General features: G+C 38.9%; 1 protein-coding gene across 2 annotated transcripts in view; it reads right to left on the bottom strand.

Annotated features, from left to right (window-relative positions):
• wu:fc17b08 (ligand-dependent corepressor) overlaps positions 1-24,454 on the bottom strand; it is a 31,767-nt gene extending 7,313 nt beyond the window's left edge. Inside the window, exons 1-7 of one of the 2 annotated variants that reach the window (XM_049601403.1) lie at positions 24,333-24,454; positions 11,828-11,893; positions 10,266-10,345; positions 9,872-10,004; positions 9,240-9,560; positions 9,016-9,112; positions 23-6,985 (exon numbers count right to left, since the gene is read on the bottom strand). In XM_049601403.1, coding sequence (XP_049457360.1) covers positions 5,965-6,985; positions 9,016-9,112; positions 9,240-9,560; positions 9,872-10,004; positions 10,266-10,345; positions 11,828-11,893; positions 24,333-24,429 — 1,815 coding nt within the window. In that variant the 5' untranslated portion in view covers positions 24,430-24,454 and the 3' untranslated portion in view covers positions 23-5,964. Of the gene's footprint in view, positions 1-22; positions 6,986-9,015; positions 9,113-9,239; positions 9,561-9,871; positions 10,005-10,265; positions 10,346-11,827; positions 11,894-24,332 lie in introns of those variants that run through there. The other variant, XM_049601402.1, reaches the window with a different exon arrangement.
• Positions 24,455-24,468: the final 14 nt, after the last annotated feature.

The raw sequence follows: 24,468 nt of genomic DNA, 5'->3' as shown, positions 1-24,468 counted from the left end.
CACAAATGTATAACAATGCTTATCATTGCATATTTATTAGAAGAATAGGTGATTTTAAAAGTGAATCTTTCATCCAGTGAACTTGACCAATTACATTGTTACAGTTATTACATTTTCTTCTTTGCACAGTGGTGCCTTTTGTTATAGTATACATCAAGAAATTCTTACACATGCACAAGACATTTAGTAATGGTGGCCCACTTTGATTAAAACAAGTCAAACACATGTTTATCACTTGAAAGAGCAAATACATTGGAGGGAAATACAGAGTACATCATTTTTTGTCAAGTTTTCATGTATTGAATAGCTAGTGCAAAGGGTGACATTTAGATACAAGTGCTCAACAACGTAAGACAAATTAACAAGTAAAAGAAAAATCAAGCGCGATTAAAAATATGCAGAGTTAGTTATTCTGTTACCTGTGAGGTTTTGTTTGTGCCAATACAAATCTAATGTAGTCAGTCAACTGAGGGGGGGCATGTTTCTGTATTTCTGGCTAGAGTTTTCTTCCAGTGAGGTAGGTCTATTACAAAATCTTCCAAGACCTTTGGAGCATTTATACCATCACATTATGCCAAAAATATATGTATCTTATAACTGTGAAAAGTTTATTTTCTTTGTAAAAAAAAAAAAAAAAAAAGTCCTTCCAAAGCTACACTGTGGTCTTGTAAGAAGAAAATAAACAAATGAAACAACATCTGGATTCCTGAGGTGACACGTCACAAGGCTATGCTGAGTAATGAATAAGAGAAATAATATATAATATAAAATATATTCTAATGAACATTGTCTAAAATTTGCTTAAAACAGATACTTAAAAACTAATTGTATATTTGTATACAACATTTACTGCTGCATTGCCAAATATGCTACTGATAGTTTTATTTTGAAAATGTGAAGCTGAAATCTATAACCTTCCACATGTTGTCACCTTTAAAGCTACCGCAAGAATCATGAATATCTAGTGTTAAGCTTTCTGGGTAGCCTCTACTCAGTGCTAGTTTCCAGCTATATAAAAAAGTGGCAAAGTTAAATTTGGATTTTTATAATTACTTTTTTGAACTGTCAAACACACAAGCAAATGTAGCTGTGTGTTTTAGTTTAAGTATACTCCAGGAGATGTATGGGCAAACAGTGATTAAAAGCATTATAGATTTCAGCTTTTAAACCGCAAAGTTAACAATACAACCTTTGAAGTGGGCGGTGTGAATGCCCTAATACAGTACATGAGAAGAGACTTAGGACTTTTTGTTGGTATGTTCAAAAATGCAGTTTCATGGTGTTACATTTACACATTTTTTTAATAAATATGTGCTGTTTGAGGCTCTGAAAGAAACTGGAAACTTGTTAATTAAATATCCACTGGTCAACATCTTACCTACACTGAGGTTGTATTGACATTCATTGTGTGATAAAATATAAAAATAATAAAAAGAAAAAAAAGAAAAAGTGAAAAGGTGTACTATGGGTTTTTTGGCTCCAAACACAAAATGATGATTTGTACAGCATGCCAAAATATCTCAGTTGTATTTTTTTAGAGATTAAAAAATAAATTTTAGAGATTAAAAAATATAACATTTGCTGGAACTGGAACCTGACCAATTTTTTTGCTAAGTTCATTAACTTCACATCCCTGCATACAAGGCATAAGGAGTAAAGTGGAGTACCTGAATAACAAGTGGTAAGTGTTTTGTCCCTGAGGGTTTTACTCTCTGTTTCACTTAGCGTTGCAGTAAGGAACTGACACAAAGCACATGCCTTTTTCTTCCAGAGGAATAAAATAACCAATCTAATAAGCAGAAGCAAACCAAACTCATTTCCACAATATTTCACAAGCACACAAACATGGATGTGTTAACTTATCCACAATGTTCATATACTGCACATTAGGGATATAAATAATCTGGCAACTACAAACTACTATATGTTATCAAACATCTTCAGTGAACCACTAACCAGATTTTGAACTGGTTACAGAATATTTCACGTTCACAGTTAATCTAGCCTATCAATACATTGCTGACTTGACGGTAAACACACCAACACTCGAGTATTTTCAATAAAACATCCTCAAAGATAAACTTCACCATTTACAACTAACTTCCCACTGACACATATAATTTAATCCAATCATGCAAAATATACCCAGTGTCATTCCTTTATACATTGTTAATGTTAAATCAAATATACACAATCTGTACATATCTTTATGGACAGGGGTACTCTTAAGTCATTTAGACTTGTATCCTCATACATTATATTAAATGAGCAAAAGATACACAACTTATGTCAGAATAAAGTGGGACAATCTTAAATGTTATCCCTATACATCTATTATGTAAGACAGTTAAATATACCTTTTAATCGTTATCTACGTCTATAAACACTTATGTGAATAGATTTTTGTTTGATTAAAGCAGTCTACATTCATGGTTACTTAAGTGGTGATAAAACCATTAATTAATAAATACTGATTAATAAATACTGCATTAACAAAATAACTCCAAACATATCATAAGTTTGAGAAGGAACTTAAGGGGACATAAACTCTTTCCCCACTTTGGGAACATTAAGGTTTCTCCGTAGCAGGAGATCATCAAAAATGCTTTTGTCGCAACTGTCTGAACAACATCCCCACCCCAAAAAAGAAAAAAAAGTATTGAGACAAAGAAAACATTAAATAGATCAGGCTGCAATTAACTACAAGGATACACTGAAATATTTACATACAGTTGAACTTGACAGATTTTCTACTGTTCTTTATAACTTTTTGACAGCTTTTTTTTGTAAACTATTTGCCTTTGCTCGAAGAATTTTACAATAAACTGTGTTGTGTGCATGAGAAATTGCTACATTAAACAGCTATGAGAAAAGTAGACTGTGATATGGGTTTTCCAGATGAGGTAGTCGACCATTAGATTTGCTACAATAGACAATAAGCACAAAAAATGTTTAACCTGTCAAACCCAAAGCGCTTGTTTATCTTTAATATATTAATTAAAATGCATTTCTCTGAACGAGAGAGCTAAGAGTGACTTTTAATGCTGGATGATTGTCAATGCAAGAATAACTGAATTAATGAAAGTGAATCAGTGACTAGATTTTACTTAATTGTACTTAAAGTAACTGCTTTGTTTTACTTTTTCAACCGAGGCAAAGTTATTCAGACATTATGTGAATACATATAAAAATCATGAAATGTAGAGTGCTTGATTAGTTAAATATAATGAAGATTTTTACCTTGAAGTGAGAGGAAATGCAAATTGTAACAATAAATCAATGAAACAACAACAAATCAATGAAATCAAAGAATTTGGAGATAGTATACAAATACAACTAAGAATAAGAGAAGCCCAAAAAGTTAGGAAGTTTACCATCTAACATAAAGTTATTCTATTATTACAGTGCTTTTAACATACAAGTGTGCAAGTCCCTGAACTATACGTTATTGTTGAACCAACTCTCATTTAAGAATGTTTACAATCCAGACGATTTTATGTCATATATGCCAGCAAATATAATAGCTGAGTTAAATGCTTGTAGTGAAGCTCCGATCATCAAAACATCGACTTTCTTCTACGCAACATTGTGTACATCAAAAATCCTGAAGAATTCGCAACAAATAATAACCGAGATTTGCTAGAGCTGTGTATCGACCTGATAAAAGAATAATGGGTCGTGATCCCATATTCTGGAATGTCCTGAGGTATTAGTGATAATGCACGATGAGGTGTCCTGATAGAGCAAGATAACGGACAAGACAGAGTCAAAAACATGGAGTTCTCTCTGCCGAGTCCACCAGGCAAAAATTCAATGAAAACGACATATAATGGCAACACCGGACAGGCCTTATTTTAACATTTTTAATACTAACCTTTGTGTATGTAACAGCACCATGACCCAACCAAATCTATAATACTAATTTTAAGGAAACAGCATCAACCTCAGGTGTATTATAGCCAGGTAAAACAGAATTATCTCAAGGAAATGGCAGAGGAAAAGTGTTAACCCACACTCTTACATGGTGCTTCAAGATGCAGTTTTCCCCCTAATTAAAAAATTGCTATAAATCCATAAAGCATAGTTGTGGGAGCAGTAATGACCTGTTAATAATTCTGGGCTTGTTTATGACTAGTAATGAGAACCAATAAAAGGTTAATCAAATCTAAGTAAGTGTTTTGCAGTATGAGATAATTAAGATTATCACTTTTCCTCTCCACTGTGATGAGACATTTTCATTGAATTTTTGCGTTGGTAACGTCAGAAATAGGTGGGTGTGGTTTGAGGCATGATTGTAACAGTAGCTAACTTGGCTAGCCAGCAAATGTAAGTAAGCTAGCACCGTCAGCCGGTACATTAGGCTCGAGCTGTTAATATTGCTTGATTAAAGTTTTGTTTTTTAATGACTTTGAGCTAAGAGCTGCTAAAAATAACAAAACTGCTCCTAGATTTTATTTAGACTCACACGAACACAGGACTGATGTTGTTTTCTACTTTACCTGAAGTTAACATTTTAAGATGTACCTGAATGTATTTCAGAGAGTTAGGAGTTGTCTGATACCAAGAGTTTGTTGTGACTGTAAATAAGTCGGGCACGTTAACACAGTTCCATTCACACAAACCAGGCGAGTGTTATTAAATGACCTGAAGAGACAATTCTTTATCATGTGCCATGGGCAAGCAAGATGTGTGTGTATGGTATGTACAGTATTTGTATAACATGTTCATACATCATAAATATGTACGAAATACTAATTATATATTTGCATTATTTTGATGGTAAAAGAAAAAAATCTGCCATTCTCATGACTTGGAGAAAGACATTCCCAGAGAAAATACCTGAAATCTGACAGACAAGCCCTGAATCACAAAAAACTGAAATGCCCCGAAGGTTCACACTGGCACTGAAATGCTACTGATAACTATTTAAGGTAGGTTGTGAAGACATCTGAGCGTAGAACACATACTTGTCAGTAAGACATCCTGAAATGTTACCTCAAAAGGGGGATTTGAGCGTGTTCCTTCCCTGCTAGAGGTGACTCACATGAGGCAATGGTTTAATTAAGCATATCTTTAGCTGAGGTATATTTATGATCTGTTATCTGATAGAGATATTATCTTTGACTGACAAGTACTGCATCCCAATCTGAAGTGATCCTGAGTGCAGTGAAGGCAATGAAAATAATAATAATACCATTCACATAGGACAGCAAGACACAGAGAAAAAAATATAGGTGAAAAACGTGTCATGCTCGTGAAGATAAACTTAATTCAGATTTAAAAGGAGAGTGGAAACTGGATGACACATCATGCTATTCCAACAAACTAGAATAATAAATAAATATTTTGGATATAGAGTTTGGAATTAATATATACTCTGAATATATTAGTGTTTTATTTTCTTACATCTCCAGTGTCCATTTCAGTCACAGATGTGCATTTGCAAAACAATGACAGAAGCCTTCGCTGTCATCCATCTGGGCATACATATTAACTATACATATATTCAGTTTGAACATATAGCCTAGGGCTCTGGACAGTACTGAGAAAAGACACTGAGGGGCACCATATCCTCAGACATGATTCAATCTGGCTGTGTGTGTGTAGAGAATACATTTTAAGAGCCAGGAATGATTATTTTCTAAACATAACCTAAATAAATAAAGTGAAATTAATTAAAAATTAATTAACATGTTAGAATTCATAAATAGCAAGCATGCCTTTCAGGCACAATATGTAGGGCAGGGAGACACTTAAGTGTTTAGCTTCGATGGCCAAACATATTTATGTATTACTGACCAAAAGTGAGGGGGCAGATTAAAATAAGTGAAGAATATTTCATTTTAAATGTTACACACAGATATTAATGTTCTATGGAAAAACAAATCAGCTACTACCACTGTCTGGCAAATGCAACATCTGTCATGTTAAAAGGTACATCATCATTAGTACTCTGCGGATATATCACTCATTTGATGAGAGGCTTCCCTCATGGAAATCATTTCCGTTTTCGTCAGATGCACTCTCTCTTTTCTCAGAAACAATGAGCACAGAGTGTTTGAGGTCCTTTCTCTCAGGGGACCGTGAAACACCCTGCTCCTCCAACTTTATCAGCTTCAGTTTCTTTTTCGGGGGATGTTTCAAGGTCCCCAGCCGCTCTTTAACTTTGTATTCCAGGGTGCTGTGTGGAATGCCATAGATCGTTTGGGCTTTAGACACACTCATTTTCCCACCCATGACCACTTCGATAGCCTCTTCAAGCAGGTCGGTGTTGTACTGCCGATATCGCCCGCGCTTCTTCCTTGGCTGCTTGTTACCTAGGTCTGACTCTGAATCCAGGGGGTAGCTTCCCCCCACGGTTTTGCGGTCAGTGTCATAAGGCCAGTATTCCTTCTCTGAACCTGAGCTACTAATACCTCCGCTGCTCTTTTTCTGGATCTGCCTGGGTAAAATAGACCGAAGTGCCTTTCCCAGACCGTTCTCACAAGCTGATCCCGAATACACTGGGGACAAAGAATCCCAAGACGAGTCGGTTCCTGTTGCCAAAACTCGCACCTGGGGAATCTTGAGGTCAAAAGATGATGAATGAGAAAGGGAGAGGCTGTGGTCCCTGCAGGCCTCCTGGAGGTTTCCTTTCTCATAGGCAAGTGACTTTGTCCAAAGTCCAGCAGCTTCCAACAACCTGGGTATGTCTTTAAGGTGCTCACTAGCCTCACTGTTGGTTTTGAGTTTGAGGAGGGCCCCAAAATGACTTTTAGAATTCCAGGAAGCAGATCCATTTTTGAAAAGGTCAGTAGGTCTGGAGCTGTGGCTGAGAGGTGACTCTGGGTCGCTCTCCAGATCGGGCTCCTCTTTGATGTGCAGCGAGTATGCAAGAGATGAGGAAGGCTTATAGCGGGTGGAGTGGCCGATATTCTCCCTCCTCCTCCCATCCTGTAGGCTCCTCATAAACAGCCCGACCTGCCCGTCCGCTCTCAAGGATCGCCTGATTGGATGGAAGGAAATTGGGTGTAAGCAGAGCTTGCACAGTGCCTTTTTTCTCTTTTCTAAAGGAGGATGGGTTGGGGAGGGGAGGATGTTGGCCACTCCTTTATTATATGACCTTGCTTTGGTAACATCACTATCTTTTAAAATAACTGACTGCGTGGTTGTGTGTGTGACTTTTAAGAACAAAAAAGGCTCAAGTTTGACAATTTTTTATTTGCTTGCTGTGATGATTGTTTACAAAATTTGCATCAACAAAAGAAATAAGAAACAAAAGAAAAAGAAAGGGCAAAGCAACAATAAAAATAAAAGCAAACATAAGGGCATTTCTTGGAGTACAAAAAAGGTCTCGGCTCAAAAAAGCATAGCCAGAGGGAGGCATTTTTTGTCATTGCAGTAAGGCAGCTTTGCACGTAGCTGTTAAGCAGGGCACACTATGTCATACAAAATGGCTAATGCAAATAAAGCTCGACATTTTGTGTGTGACGTTACCACTGAACAAGCGCAGAAATAAAAGAGTAAGCCAGCAGAGGGTTGTGTGTGTCAGAGTCAAAACCTAACTGACTGACAGAAGTGTGATCACATTAGAGGAAAACAACTGCACTATTCATTAGGAAGAAAAACTTCTCTGGTAGTTAGATCGAAATTATTATTATTATTATTTTCCTTTTAAATGCAAAATTGAATTAATCTCCAGAGCTGTCATTGTATGGACATTATTTAGGGGTCAAATTACACAACAATCCTAACCATTTCAAACACCGACATAGCTTAAGTCAGGTTCTCTAAAAGTATTACTCGATAGGCCTTTAGTGTATGTAGCTTTAACATATATTGTAGCTATTTTCATTGAACTGAGAACAGCGTGCATGTTATCCGTCTTATTAAAAATCAGAGGCAGCTCTATTCTGCTAGGAATGAGCATCACTTTTAGATCCTATCAGCTCTCAAAGCAGCAGAAGAGGAGCATGCAAAGCCACTGGTGCTTAATTAATCCAAATAAAAGTTTAAACATAGACACATTCAAGCCCAGATGGGTATAACAGTATCAAGAGGCTTTGCTCTCAAGAAAAACAGAACAAAACAAAACAGAACAAAACTAAACAATAACATAAATAATATAAAAATAAAGATATCGTCTCAAATGTTTGAAAACTACTCGTGTTACCAGCATGGTAATAGGCATACAAGCAATGCTTACGTTTTTGAGATTAAAACAACTGCATGCAATCTTTTCTTGGACAAGTAACATGGTGTGCAAGTGTGGATTAATTTAAACACCTCTACTAGAGCACTACCTTATCACTGGGAATCGTTTAAGTCTCTGAGGACTGTGTTTAAATGACAGCATATATCTACTGTCTACTGCATTTGTGCAGGGTTTTAGTCCTCAAGGAGCAGTTTCTCCTGGCTTTATTTATCCTGGAATCTGTTACTGATCTCTTTTTTTGGACAAAAGGTATGGCAAAATGCAAGAAAATAATATCATCAAGGCTGCAAGTCCTGTAGTAAATCATCATTATCAAACCAGCCGGTGCCTTGCCAGACAATAATGAACAGAAACCAAAAACAAGGCCAAGCTAACAGAGTCCTTTTAAGCCACAGTAGTTCACAAACTAACAAGATGTTACCCTTCAGTCCCTGGCTGGCTATACCAGTGACAGGTCAGACAAAACATGAGGACCGGGCAGCTGCAATAATTTTAAGTCTGAGAGGTCATATATTTTTAATGGCAGCATGATACACACTGCACCCACAAGGAGGTACTAGAATGTTTCTTTGTGGCTTAAATCCCTTCTGTTAGCACAGCCCAGTTTGTTGCTGTTCATTTTCATCAAGCCACCAACCGGCTGAGTGATCTCCAATTTCAGAATTCAAATTTCAGGCCCAAGCCAACGCCAATGCATTGATGCCACTACATGTAACCGTTCGTTACAAATTCATATTGTGAGTCATCCTAAAATACAGTGTAACATAACCTCAAAAACATTACTGCTTACGGACTGAAAACTAAAAAGAAATATAGCTTACCCTTTGAGCGTTGATGTAACTGGAGAAAGGCAGGGACTGCGGACAGGCAGGCTGCTGCTATTACGATTCTTTTTGATAGATAAGTCAAGAACTCCATCTGTTACAAAAAGACAGGAAAAAACTCCATTTAGATTCAATGTTAAGATCAGACTGGCCCGTCACCAGTGCACTAGCTCAGTCACGAACAAGCTGGCCTGTTACTGATGTATTCAAGTTCACACTACCTTGTTCGGTAGGCACAGCCGGGGGCCTCTTGATGGTGAGGTCAAGAGGAGCATCCTGGTCAGCCATGAGGAGCTTGCTGAGGACGGGGTTCTGGTTGTGCGCAGGCCCAGTCAGGGTGGCAGCAGGGCTGGTAGAAGGACGAGCCCCTGAGAGCAAGGGCGGGGTCGGCAGGCTTTGGTCAGAGCGAGGCTGCAAGTCAGAGCCACTGTCCTGAGTGGAGCTGGTTTTTGAGGTATATTCGGCAGCAAACTGTCGGATCATTCTCTGGAGGATCTCTCGAGCCACTACTGGAATGTGTGGGTCCGAGAAATTTGGCACATCTGACAGGGGAAAAAATGAATTGTATGAATATTTTAAGAATAACGGCAGGTTTCATATGCAGCCTTCCTAACAACCCCAAAAACATACACGCTAAAGTAATTTCCCAAAATCCTTAAGAGCTGTAGTTGAAGCGTTTTTTAATTCATGCATAGAACATTAACATGTATAATTTAAAATAAAAGTGTATTAAGCTATGGCATACACCATCCTGTCTGCAGGCCGGTTCTCTGTACTAAGCACATTAGTGTCATAACAATGTAAAAATACTATTGCACTAAGCTCACTGCATCACTGAGACATAAAGACTTACCTTTTCTGCAGAGGACTGCATTGAGAAATTCCTCGGCTTGCTTCTCTAGTCTGCTGATGGTGGTCTGATCTTTAACCAGGAGAGGTTTGGGTGTGTCTTCAAGCCCCTCGTTGCTTAAGCTAATTAAGTGTTCCTGTCAAATGACAAAACTGGTAAGTCAGTGGTCTTCAGACTTTTAACAGGATACATATACTATATATTGAACAACAGATGAGGAGGTAGACCCTGGTGGTATAGCCAGGGTTTCCTGACAGTATAAGAGTATAGCCACTTTTAATACACTCCTAACTTTGATCCATCCATCAACTTCTTTTTGTTTTTCCTCCAAAACAAAATGAAATTCTGAGAGACACACCATCACAATGTAAAGAAAGAAATAGAAAAAAAATCTTACCTTTACTTTGTCTCGTCTCAAACAGCAGAATAGACAATTTTCATCAAATGACCAGTCAGACACTGCTATTGGCTCCAAGTCTACAGACACAAAACAGATGACAGGCACTGTGAGATAAAATCTTTGTTTTCGTTTTGTTTTCGTTTTTCTGAGCAATGTGTATTTTTCGGTGAAGGAACTTAAGGCTCAAATCAGTGCCTCAACCGATAGGACAACCAAGGGAGGAGTTGGCACACAGTTACAGTAAGAGCCTTTCATAAGGTGCACCACCAAATGTTATGACATAAAACATGTCTTCAGTGTAAGAAGAGGCAGTGGGGGTGCAGATGTTTAATAACTGTCCATTTCTCACAGGGTGACCAGACTGCAGTCATTTCTTACATATAGCCAATGCCATACTGTCAAAGCAAATAAAAATATATATTATAAAAATGTCAGAGAAACTATCAAACTTTTTAGGAAACATCAAAGATCAATCACACAGAACATTAACTAAAAAACAGACAAATTAATTCCCTGCTTTAATTTATATGGTTCAATAGTATTCTGTGTACAAATACAGCATCTTCCTCTGTGCAACACTTCGTTTAAGTCCCCTCCCCTGGGGGATGAGGAAATCTTTTCAGTTCCAAAGAATTTCAGGGTAGAGGCCGATCCATGGTTTGCAACTATGCTGTGAAAATATGGAATTGGCTAACGCCCAGAATTTGTAAACTACGAGCTGGGTGCAGGAATTTTTCACATCAGTGCCCCCACTGCCTCTTCTAACTCATCCTTCAAGATTGTGTATTTCTACTTAGCAAGTGAGTTCAACAACTAATTGACAGTTATTGGTTAATTTCAGAAAAAACAAAATCAAAAAAATATATAAAAGTTCCTCCGATGCTTGACTGACCAGCATATAATACATTTTGTGTTGAGGTTCCTTCTCTTCCTTCATCACCAACACAACAACAGTACTGTCTAGCCACATGTAGGATGAGTCATAAAAATGGTTCTGTTTGAAACCTACAGTGTCCTATATTCAGTATGTAATATTCTTCAGATGAACTCAATGACAAGACTCAATAACATAAACGTATGAATGAAATGAATGAGTAGGCTGAAATGAAAGCGTTTACATTTGTTTTAGTGAGACTGAGTGAGTCTAGAGTAGACTGATTCAGCAGGCTTCGTGCCCAACTGCTGTTGCAGAAAGTCTACTTAGACTTTGACAGTCCTCTCACTGTACATGTAATGAAAACCTAAATAATGCCCACTATTGTCTCACTTGCATCATGCATTGTAAAAATGTCTGTAGGACACTGTAGACTTTTACACTGGCCCCACGCCATCCAAAACACCAACTTTGTAGGAAAAACAAGGCATCTTCTCTTCTGCAGCCAGAGGGGCTGTCTTGTCGAGTGAATGTAGAGGGGTACCAGATGGTACAATGCAGCAGCATTGTCGTAATGAGCAGATAACAGATTATGTCTGGACCACAAAATTCTCAGTCATGTCATTCATACACTTGTATGATCATGGCCACTATTATGATAATGAAAATGGTCTGACATTCTTACCCTTAAATAATTTTAGGTCTTCTACCAGCTCTGGATCGAACAGACCTTCGAGAATGCTCTCAAAACCTGAGGAAAGAAAAGAAATTCAATAAATATACAGCTGCAAACTGAGCATATACATTTGACGCAACATTTGTTTAGATTTAGTCCTAATTAAGGCTTCGTGCTGAAACCAACAGCAGCAGTGCAGAGACTCAAAATGAATCACTGTTTAAGATAAATGCCCAAGGGCCCAAATTAATTTGTTGAACTCAAGGGAAAAAAACTAGTTGGAGCCTGGGCTGCTGTACATCACTGACACTTCACGTGATGATGCTTTATCCATTCACTCAGGCTCGTCTTTGCCTTTCCATTTCATCTTGACAACCCCTGTAAGCAACCCCCTGCCTCTGTTAAAACACACATTATCAGCTTTCACCCCAGGTTTTTACTTCAGCAGTAAATACATGCACTCCATCCCCCTGTTGCCAAGCAACGAAAGCACCTACAGAGTTGGGAGTGACTGCATGCTGTAACATTAAAAAGAAACAGCCAGAAACAAGACTGCTATGTGATGATTTCAGTATCACTGATACGACAACTTACAAAACACTAGCAAAACATCCTAACTTACATATACAGGCTAAGAAAAAAATCTTACATGCATCACTGATGAGATGGTGGTATCCTATAGTCCCAGCTGTTTGAAATATATAGTACGTTACACTGCACAGGACTTCGCTTAACAGTGCATTAACCCAATATGCAATGTCTGCTTACTGCCGCAGGGTCAGTGTAACCAATCCAAAACCACTGCATGCATTAAATCAAGCCCTAAAGAGGTCAGAGGTAACATCTGTCTACTGAACTGGATCTTAAATGAGACAGAATGTTATTCCAAATGTGCAAGGCATTACCAAGCCAAAAAGTCACGAATCAAACCATTCTGACACAAAATAACATAAAACATGTTTGTTGTAAAGCAAAGTAAAACACATATGCATTTGCTACACTGAAATTAACAGCATTTAGACATATCTTTAAATGAAAATGACAGGTTAAATTAACATGTGTTGGACATCTAACACATAATAATAAAGGCCTACTTACAGTATGTCCTCACAGATAACAAGTGAGAAAATTATCAGCCCTTCCCATCCACTCTCGTCCTAAACTCACAGTGAATTCAATAAAAGCTGTCATCTGTTAAAATGCCCTCGCTCTGCTTCCTTACAAATTCCCACCCACTTTTCAACAGCCAAACATAAAGAGGGGAGGGGAGGGGGGGCGAGGTGGTGAAACACAGCCTTGCCTATAGCTGCAGCGTGAGTCTGTTTCTGGGTTAGTGCACAGGACTTCAGCTGAAGCTATCCAATCCTATTTCTGAAATATTTCAGAGGCAGGGGGAGAAAAGTAGGTCATCCACTTTCGTTTGACAGAGCAGCGCCATGACATCAAACTACTCTTCAGGAATTCGGTTTAGGGCATTTTAAAATGTGTCATACTGTAAACCATGACTTTGAGGCAATATTAACACATTCCTACTGGCAGAGCACAGTGTGTCGTAGGGACTGATGAAAAGAGCCTCTCTGCACAAACCTTTATAAAACAAATCCTGCAACTTAAATTTAGAAGAGCAGGCTCCCTACATGTGCAAGAGATAAAATATTGATAGTGTCTATAGCTGTCATGGAAGCTTTACAAAATAAATGAGTTATAAAAACAGTGGATAATGGCCACAGTTATGCACAATAAACGATATAAAAACACCAACATGTAAAGGGTGCCCTACACTTGACTACAGTTGCCATCAGTTAGGCACTTTTGGTTGTAGAACTTACAACGTCAAGCTTTTAAGGTGTATTTCCTGTTAGAGGAAACAGTCACCAATTAATTTACAGAACAGGGAATTAGGCCACCATTTGGCTGCTACTACACATCTGGTTTGGTGTACAGCGATCAGCCCCCAGATACAATAATAAGCACAGGGTATAGAGGTAAAAAGTGATAATGAGAAAAAGATAAAGGAGCCCAGTATTATTTGCCACTGGGCATAACACCTAATTATATTAAAATTTATTGAAGCCTAATGAAAATGACAGCCAGGACAACGATATCGGGTTAATGAGGTTAGAAATATGAAACATACGTCTGTAGGCCTAATTGCATTGGCAACATGTCATTCAACCTTATTAGAAGATAAAGTCTTTCATCCAGAATTGTTAGGTTGTTTTTTTACTGAGGTTGTTACTCATTTATGTCAGTCATTTTGCTCTATAAAAGGAGAATGATGATTCAAGACCATTTTTCTATTTCCAACCGTTGTCAGCTTGTTTTGTTTTTTTATTTACTCCAAATACATACAGTACTGTGGCTTGCCTCCAGACAATTTATGGCTGAGTGGAGCCACAGCTTATTTTTCACAGAGGTATGCTGAAATGGAAAATTAAATCAACTTTGTTCTGGAGATGAGAGCAGCAACTTTTTAGCAACAAAATACACATTATTTCTAAAAATAAATCTCCCCTTTTAACCATGAAATAGGGAATAAATAATAAGAAGCTGACATTGCAGACCCTTACATCAAACCCACTGTGATTTAACTATTGGTCCACTGAGAATAGGAAATAAAAACAGCATGCTTACTAGTATTATATTATTGCAATGTTATTAGGCAACTACTTTTTATTTATTTTAAGGAAATGTTTCAAACCAAACAATATCTCATGATGAGTGTATAAATAAATATGTACAGATGAATGCAGCTTCTTTTTTCATTCATACAACAATGCTGTTTATTTTACTCATTACGCTTCTACAACTAGGGACCATAAGTAAAACATTTAACTGTACTGAAGCAAATTTTGAATGAAGAGAAAATACTCTTCCGACAGAATTTTTACATACCTAGTCTGTAATTCATCTGCAGAGGGCTTGGCTACAGATAGACTATGGGATTATGCTTATATGCACTTAAGAAACCTGCAATATGTGTGGACATCTTTGCAAAAGATTAGCTTTCAACCAAGCTTCTACATGCAGGAAACATGTCGACAGTAAAGGAATTCCTCTTGGCAATGTTACATTTTTAGACTTACTAATACAGCTTAAATTCTGACAAAACAGCAGCTTGGTTGCAATGTATAAACATCTCATCAATACATGTATGAGTGATCATTTTGTCAATAACAAAGAGGAGCCTCAAAACTACTAAGTATGACCAACAGCAAAACCAATGACATAAAGAGGAAAAAGCAAGGAAATAACTTGTGAAACTGTGAGCAGCTATGTTTGAAATTGAGATTTGATAGATGACTCATGCATCAGCAACAAACCATAAAGGTTCTGGATATGAGAATTTAAAAATTAATATAGCATAAAACAACCATTTTTGAAGATATAGTGGAGTAATTGTGTCCTATGCAGAGAACGAAGTCACGCTAACTCTGTGATTGTTGTAATCCGAGTGTCTCTGTTCTTTGTTTTGATAGCCATGCCATCCGCACACTGGTTAGATAAATGCTCCTGCTCTGCACTGTACTCATATGGCAGTTATGACTGGTTACTGTCCACCACCGTGGTTCGGGACAGCGTCTTCGCAGAAGCATAATGCCCACCTAGTTCCAACTCCCTAAGATTAAACACTGTTAGCTCTGTCGGCACTACTGCCATTGACAGCACTGTTAGTAGCATCATTAGCTTGGCTAGCACTGTTAGCTACCGCCATTTTGGCTCAGCCACCTCCATGTTTGGTTGTGAGGTCAGAGATGACAGCCATGTGCAGGCAATCGGCGCCCAGACTCTGAATGTTGTATACAGCACTTTTAACAATGAAACTTTCTAGGAGGGCTTTTCATGGGGTGTTTGTATGCTTAGTGAGCAACAACTCTGCCCGATCTGCCTAAACCTTGATCGTAATACAGGACTGATACAGACAGCAAGCGCATGTATGCTTCTACAGATACGACTTGGGTATGCACACACAGACGTGGTCCCCAAATGCAGAGGGCCTACAACAAAACATGATAGCATTTGTCTGAACAACCTCATTAAGTCAAAAGACAGAAAATAACATGTGCGCCCACTTCACAAGCATAGGAACATCGATGGAGAATACTATACATTAAGTGTACGAAATAAGCCTCCATTTTACTTTTCTAGCACATGCTCAGTGGACACACTTTGATTGTCTACACGGGCAAAAAGTTTGGGCTGCATGGAGACATCCGCACAGGGGTCCACGTGGGTTCTCGTGGACTTGGGCTGATGACGAAATGTATATCACACGGACGCAGAAACCATGAATTGGCCTTAAGCCATTTCCTGACCTACATCTGTTGCCAATCGGAGAGGAAGAGAGGGACGACTAGAAGTGTGCAACAACCTTCCCACCAGCACTTAGAAAGCAAAATCCCACAGATCTACGATCAGCTTAACCTCCCTAAATCCTGACCTTAACCTATGCTGTACATCAGTGTGAATTGAACATAATGTGAGATAAGACCCATCTTTACTAATGTTAGCACTATGTGTATTAGTAATGTAGCCAAAAGGTCAATTTTCAGCCGATATACAAAATCACTAAGCAACCTCTAGTCAACTATGTAGTCCAGTGCAACCTGCATAACTCAGTGCATGTTCGTTACAATGTGATAAATTCAATACTGTAAAACAATTGAAATCGACAAATATGTGATTCAAAACATACTCCAAAAAAATCTAGTTTCACAGGTCACCTAATTTTCCATACATATGACTGAATACTGTCTACACCCATTGTGTTGCTGGGGAATTTAATACCATACCTGAAGTGATAGCAGGATACTACACTGAGAAGGAGGTAAAGCAGGCAGAGCTGGTGTTTCCATAACTACTTTAAACACCACAATCACTCTTAGCTCACGTTGCTTCATGGTTTCAGAAGTATTTTCTTCACACTGTACATCTGCAGTGGAAGATTATTTTTGATGATAACCTCAACCTTGCTGCTCCTAACTTTTACACAGAGGATTCCTTCAGATAATTTAGCAATGCTATAGGGTTGCTGTGTGGACTTTGCTTGTATGTCGCAATTATTCAACTAATTTCTGAGAAATCTTGTATAAGTGACACAACACTGCAATATGCTGCATCACCCTCATCGGCACTTGCTATAGGGAAAGGAGTCCCAAAATCTCCATAGTTTAATAATATTCAGAGGGCTTTGTCAGGAACAACACACCACATCATAGTTGAAGATTTTATCCAAATAAATACAAAACAAAAGTGATTCAACTAAGGAAATGTCATGTCCTGCTAAGTGTTAAAACAAATCTCAAACAACAAGCTATGTACCAATGTGTACGGACAACATTTATGTTGTTTTTCTTCCACAACCTGGCCAACAGAGGTAATGGTGTCGATTATCCATGATGTACCTGTCCACTTACAAGTAACATTTATAAATTAGGTAAACATTTTCACCTAATAAACCAAAAATGTTTTTCCAGCTTGCCACAAATATTTTACCTCATCCAACAATAGAAAGCCGGTAGCATCCCTGGTGGGCAGCAGGAAGACTGTGTGTACATTTCAAAACACTCGTATGAGGGATTTGAACACGACTTTCTTTTATGTCTCTCATACCTACAACCGGCCAAATTTAAAATCTGTACTTGCTCATTTCATGATTTACTTATCACCAAAAAAAACTGCTGCTAAAATGCTAACCTTTATTCTCATACTGGGACTGCAGTGCTCTTTCCAGTGTATGACCCACCCTTTGCTCAGCCGCTCTACTGCTGAGGGTGTACAGTGCTGCATCCCCCACTCAGCCCATCCCCCAACTGTAACTACTGTACACATGCTATCTCAGGAGTGACCACGAGCTTGAAGAACAGGAGCTTCCCTAAGCTCAGTCAGTGCACAGCCAAAATAAACCTCGCTAAATCTGGCGTCTTGGCCACAGCCTTTGTAAATACTAGAGAAGGTGATCATGAATAAATTATTTTATCTTTTAACTCTGCATTATGTTTTAAAAATAATACCAATGCTCAGTTTGTGATTCTCATCACTGTAATTTTGTATGAAGAGGGCACTGATATCCTTGAGCAATCCTCTGTGAAGATGTAAGATGGGGCTGGGGGCTGAGGATGAGTGTAGAGATGACAAACTTGCACAAATTAGTCGAGCTACAGTACATGACTATTTTCATCCCAAGTCAGCCCATCACACTGAGACCCAAGCCTAATCATGCCTAACCATCTAAAAAGCATTTACTGATGCCTGCTGTGCTATCCACAAAAAAGCAACTCACTGTGGGTCAACAGACAAGCTCAGACATTACATGGGCATTAGCAAAGAAGTGCTTGAAATGTCACTTGGCTACACATTGTGTTCATTACAAGCAATATACAGTAGTTGGATCAGGCTATACAGCAGGCAATGAGGTGGCAGCTCTGAGCAGCATCTACAGCGAAAAACACTCCGTGAATACTTAACATGATATGATGCAAACTGACAGTCAAATGGTGTAATGCTGCACAAAGCCTAACTTTGAATAACAAATATGAGACCAGCATGATTTTAGGCAAAAGGGTACATGCACACACATGAACGTCTAAGCACACACACACACACACAGTAGAAACACACAGTTTAAGTTAGTGCATTTCATATGAAACCATTAAAGCTGGTGGTCATGTTTCGCAAAATGTCAACAAACGTCAGCCAGCTCTTTTAGCAATTTAGTAAAATGTAGGCCAAAAGCCCATCAGAGGGTGCATGCTGGAGCAGAAAATGGGCCATGCTAAAGTTTAAATAATAAACAAGGCAATCTGCCTGATGTCAATATTTGCTTGTTATTTGTTTGAGCACATCCTTAATCCCACTCACCCACATGTCCAATGCAAGCATGAATAACTGTCATTCCTTGCATTTTCAAGTGTTGCTGTTCTAATCTAAATGTTCCAAAATCCAGACAGAACACATAGTTTCAGCCACACAGTTTTCTGGGGGCAGATTGACCATGAACACATGTATAGGCAACATACGGACAATTGTAGCTGCTGTTCTATGGGACAATTGCCCTTGTCTCTGCCCTGCAGTTTTACTGCTCACATTAAATACACAAAGACAAAATGTCCATTTCAGCGTCAGCAGGGTGGTGGTGGCGTGCAGCCCTCTCCACCAAAAAGCCAAACAAAAGTATGGCCTTGTTGTCATGGACAGAATATGCCATTCTGCAGCAAGCAGACTGATGCTGTTGTCATGTACTCTGCAGCTTTACAATTATGCCCAAACACAAGGCACATTTGTCAATCATAAAGGCGGAACTGACTAACTGAGCAGTCCTGAGTCTGGAGCTAGTGACTAGTTAGAAAGCTTTTATTCTCACTCTGTTTTCTTTTCAGTGATGAGCACACAGTCCACCTAATATTGTAGCCTCAGCTGGAAGAAGCTTGTTTGGGATAAGTCCAAAAACACTAATCTAGTTATAATTAAAACTGATAATACACACTAAAAACACAATTTCAAATACATAGTGTAACAACAATAAGTTATAGCCCTACTATTACTACAAATTATGTGCATTCAAATATGATGCTTAAAAACATCATACAAAGTTCTAGACCTAAGGTTTGGTTAATCTGCTCTATGACTAACAATCAAGAGCAAGAGGCTGACAGCTATGTAAAATGTTTTGCTGCACTTGCTCTTTCTTATCATGAAATAAGCATCTAACCTACCATACAGTATATAAGCCAAGAGCTGAAAATGTTTAGCATGCAACACCAGAGAACTCTTAATTGACGGGAAAACAAAGGGACAGTTCATCCCAAAATCAAAAAAAACATATTTTTCCTCTCTTACCTGTAGTGCTATTTGTCAGTCTAGATTATTTTGATGTGAGTTGATATTGGCTGCAGAGATGTCTGCATTCTCTTGAATATAATGGAACTAGATGGCACATAGCTTATAGTGCTAAAAGCCCCCAAAAATACATCTGAAAAACCATGAAATCATGACCAGGATACTCAAGTTAATTAAGACCTTGTTGTGATCACTTTCATGTAGGAACCATTTTCTTTCTACCAAACTACACCCACCAACAGCATCACTGTACAAAAGGAAGTGTACACGTACTTCTAGCTTACCTAGAACCATTGAGCTAGCTAACGTTACAGCAAAAAAACTATATTGCCTTTAGTTTGACTGGGAATGGTGGTTTTTGCACTTCATTTTTGCCAAAAAAAATATCTGATGATGGTGTGATTCTTTCTGGGGTCTTTACTGTCACAGCACACTGTCCTATGGGCTGTCCTGCATGGCTCTTCAGGCTAGTTGCGTTGGGCTTACCTAGGTGTAGAGCCCATGTTCAGTTGAAAGGGGGCATGTCGAAGTATTTAAAGCTGTTTTGCACAAAGATCGCACAATAGGGCTGCTATAAAGTCCCATTTTTATGCCGCCCCTGCATTTTTAGACAGAACCAAACAACGGCAGCATCGTGCAGCTCCAATGTGTGATTTAGGATAGCAACAACAGCATCAGCCTCTAGTGTGATATGTAACAGATGTGTCAGCAGCACTTTATTTACTATAACAATGGAATTAACAGGGCAATAACAATAATTTACAATCCTTGTTATATGGCGGCTGATCTTGTCCTCTTCCCAGAGGGTAAGAAGCTCCTGGACCGCATTGTTTTCCCAATTTGCAGACATTTTCGGCTGCTGTCCTTCTTCTATGAGTTATCTGCTAACTGCTATCAGCTGTGTTTTTAATCTCCTGCAGTGTGTTGCTGAATAACACATTGTCAAATCGTCACACTCATGCCTCCCATGATTCTGTCCGGCCAACTGTCCCTTTAATACAGACATCATTACGGTATTGTTACTACCTCTGATGCTGGCTTTAAGGTGAGACATCTCTGTCCCCCCATTCCACGATTGTACCTTTTATACAAAATTGTGAGCCAGTGTAACAGCAGGAAATTCCCGCTTTCGGGGTGCCCAAGAGCCTACCTGGTAGAGCAGGTGCCCCATGTATAAACACTATGTCCTTGCCTCAACAGTCATAGGTTTGATTCCAACCTACGGCCCTTTGCGGCATGTCTTCCCCCTATCTCCCCCCTTTACTCTAAGGCTGTCCTGTCAGATAAAGCCAAAGCCCAAAAACTTGTTAATGCAACAGTACTGACACTAAGCAGTGTCGAACCATGGAGAGCAAGCTAACCAAGTGACGGCCATCGGATCAGTGCCAGGACAGCCAGGCTACAGGTAGACCCACATCTCTTACCTTTAGCCTGGCAGCTAAACCCTCACTCTCTGGTAATAGATGTACAGCCAAGCCCTGGGAGCCCTTGACGGGTGTTTCACATCAGTAATAATATTGAGTACCCAGGGTTATGTTTGTCGTAACGATATGATTTGTAGAGCAGGGTATCTTTGTAGCACCACAACGCTTTATCTTTAAAGGTTTGTTGTAGGGGCGTCGGTAGCTTAGTGGATAGTGCCGGCGCCCCATGTATAGAAGTGATGCCTCGCTGCAGCGGTCGCGAGTTCGACTCCGGCTTGCAACCCTTTGCTGCATGTCTTCCCCCCACTCTCTCTGTCTCTCCATTTCACACTGTCCTGTGTAATAAAGGTAAAAAGCCCCAAAAAATAATCTTTAAAAAAAAAAAAAAAAGGTTTGTTGTGACACATCTACCTTTATCAAAATATTGTAGCTCCTGCAATTTGGATGTTGCCTTCAGCCATATTGTTATTTCGCTAGTATTTCAATTAACTGTGCAGAGTTTAGAGGTTGCCATTAATGTTTACATATCATGCTGTAATAAGTCTCTCATCAGCAGGTAGTAATACACTTCGTTAAGTGCGGCGATGCAGTTAGCAGGTGTAGTAGAAAGTAAATTGTTCCTACATAAAACTGCTCATAACAAGGTCTGCGAAATATCTTGAGTAACCTGTGGTCACTTGAAGGAGGCATTGCTTTTGGCATTTTTCACTTTTTTTTCTTTTTGGTGCTTTATGAACTACATGCAGAGTGCCATTTGGTTCCATTATATTTGAGAGAAGGCAGACATCTCTACGGCCGATACCTCAAACATTCGGCAACTCATACCAAAACAATCTAGATTGATAAACAGGTAAAAGGGAAAATATGTATTTTTGAGTTTGGGGTAGATTGTCCCTTTAATATGACATTACTGTCAGATTTACTGATATTCTTTCCCGAAATGTCACATAACTACTATTTTGACTCATGTCAAGAATTTTGTGCATGCACACAGGACATGCCTTGTACATATATTACACATTTCAATAAGACCTATACATAGAGGCCACTTTAAGTAAGATTGATTCAATGTGACATTTTGAGATCAGCAGCGTCAGAAGTAGTGTTCTGGGTTTTGAATTAGTTTTTGCCTCCTGTGGTTTAAATGCCATTTCATATTCTGCCAAAATACTGCATATGCATGTTTAGGCATTAAATGTGTACAATATATTGCATGATATATCACAGATAACCTCACTAAAGACCTGGACAGATAATTTTATCTATGGGCGGATATGTTTTTATCCTCATGATCAAAGTTTGCAAGTTCTGTTATATCAATCTAACAGCAGGCAGTCCTATGTAATATGGAAATTGTCCGTTAATGAAGCATGCTGCATTAATGACTCAATGTAGGAAATAATTTGTTTCATATTTCCCATTGAGACTGATAGAACTGAATAAGAACTATGATCAAGCCAGTAAAAAAACACAGAAGCTGATTTAATTTGAACATTAGGGTCACCAAGCAACTCTCTGCTCCTCATTTGCTTTATCAATCCGTGTATGATGGTGCCGAACGTCCACATAGGCTGTTGCTATGTTACCGAGTCAAAAGAAGGAGGTTGGCAAAGCACGGATTTAAAAATGGCCTCTCTCTCTCTTCTTCAAGCCCTCCTGTCAAACTGTGTCAAACTACTAATGTAAATTTGAGCCATCTGTCAATATGAGTGGAACAGAATTATGAGAAGATGGATTAAAGAACTTCATAATAATCATGGAGGAATATGTTTATTAATCAAGGTTTTCAATTTAAAAAAGGCAGAAAATCTGAAATGTCTCATACTGAAGCAGCAATGTCAAATTATTTTTAAATTTCTTTTGCTTCAAGATTCAAGATTATTTGTCACTAGGGAAATTTGTCTTGGACACAAAGGCTGCCACATAAAAATACATTAAGAGTGCAGAAACAGACATAAAGGGCATAGCACATACAAGTGCAGATATAAAGGGCATTCAGTCATTCATTGACACAAGGATGAAAGAGTTATTATACCTATTTAAGTATCCTCCTGTGTTTAATGGGAACCCTACAGTGTCCACCTGATGAAAGCCGTTCGTATTATGAATACAGGTCATGTGTGATAATTTTCCTAGCCTTTTCAACTAAGGTCTTTTAAACTTAGACCAGAGCAAAAGCATGTTAATCCAAGTACTTTAACACACAATCAACACATTAAATACAAATGTAAACCCATCATTTGTAAACACATGAAAGAAGAGAATGATTAGTTTGAAAGGTCAGGGGACCACCCGCAGAATATGTGACCTGGGAACAATGAATGTTTGTGCCATAGCAATCCTTCTGTGGCAAGAAACCTACATTTCACTATAAGACCAATTATGTAAAGCTGCTGGTGGTGGGCTAGGGGAAGATATCTCAGTCTGGACCCACCTACAGACAGATTATAAAGCCATACCACTAGCACAGCTAAAGGTCTCCTGGCCCTCATTACTGCAGGTTATGTCCTATTCTGCTAGCTCATGCTAATGATATTGCTTTAGCTATATTACAAAATAACAGCTTAGCTTCAACTACACCCTAACACGGATATACACAATGCAAAGTGCTTTCAACCCCTTACGTCAACAATGCATTTTAATGATTAGCTTAAAAGGGGCCAGGGGAAGTAACTAGCTAACGTTAGAGAAGTTTATCAGTGGAACGTCGTCGAAAATGGCAACTCCCCCAAAGGGGTCACTTCCTCAATGCAGCAGTGCGCGCTCGCAGGGGGTGATTTGAGAAAAGCAAGTAAGCTAAATGTTAACTGAGAAAACATCCACCATGGGGATGTGTCGCCCTCCCCCATCCAAAATACAGTATGATCACACGAGGACGCGCATTAGCAAAAGGGGTTTTATAGTCGACGCAACGCATAGAGACACTCCCTCTAAAACAAGCACGGTGCCCTTTAAACAAACTAACGTTACGCCTGATACGTTAGATAGCTAAACTCTCCAGTTTGTCTTTAAATACAGTAAAAATAACAGCAAGGAAACCCCATAAGTAGCGCGACACTGCTACAAACTGCCACATCTAGGTAACTGCTCAGGCAGGCTGCCGTGAGAAGGAAACAGTTGAAGAACAAAAAGTAGCTCCGAGATGCCCCGACTCAGTCCGGTAATAGAGGGTTATTTACATCGATAACGGTCGCACAGAGGCGGAATTCAATCGGTAAAATAGTACACCGTGTAACTGGCATCTTCCTTACCTACACAGTGAATGAGTTTGTGTCGCCACGAGTCAAGTTCCTGACGAAAGCCGCGCCTGTCGATAGTGCATTGCTGCAGTTTACATGGGCTCGCCATTTTCTACCGTTCGTCTCCGGCGGGCACGAGCACGGAAAG

This window comes from Epinephelus fuscoguttatus, linkage group LG16 (genome assembly GCF_011397635.1).
Source record: "Epinephelus fuscoguttatus linkage group LG16, E.fuscoguttatus.final_Chr_v1".
NCBI lineage: Eukaryota > Metazoa > Chordata > Actinopteri > Perciformes > Serranidae > Epinephelus > Epinephelus fuscoguttatus.
The sequence above is the reverse complement of the archived record's forward strand: the minus strand, read 5'-3'. Positions and strand labels throughout refer to the sequence as shown.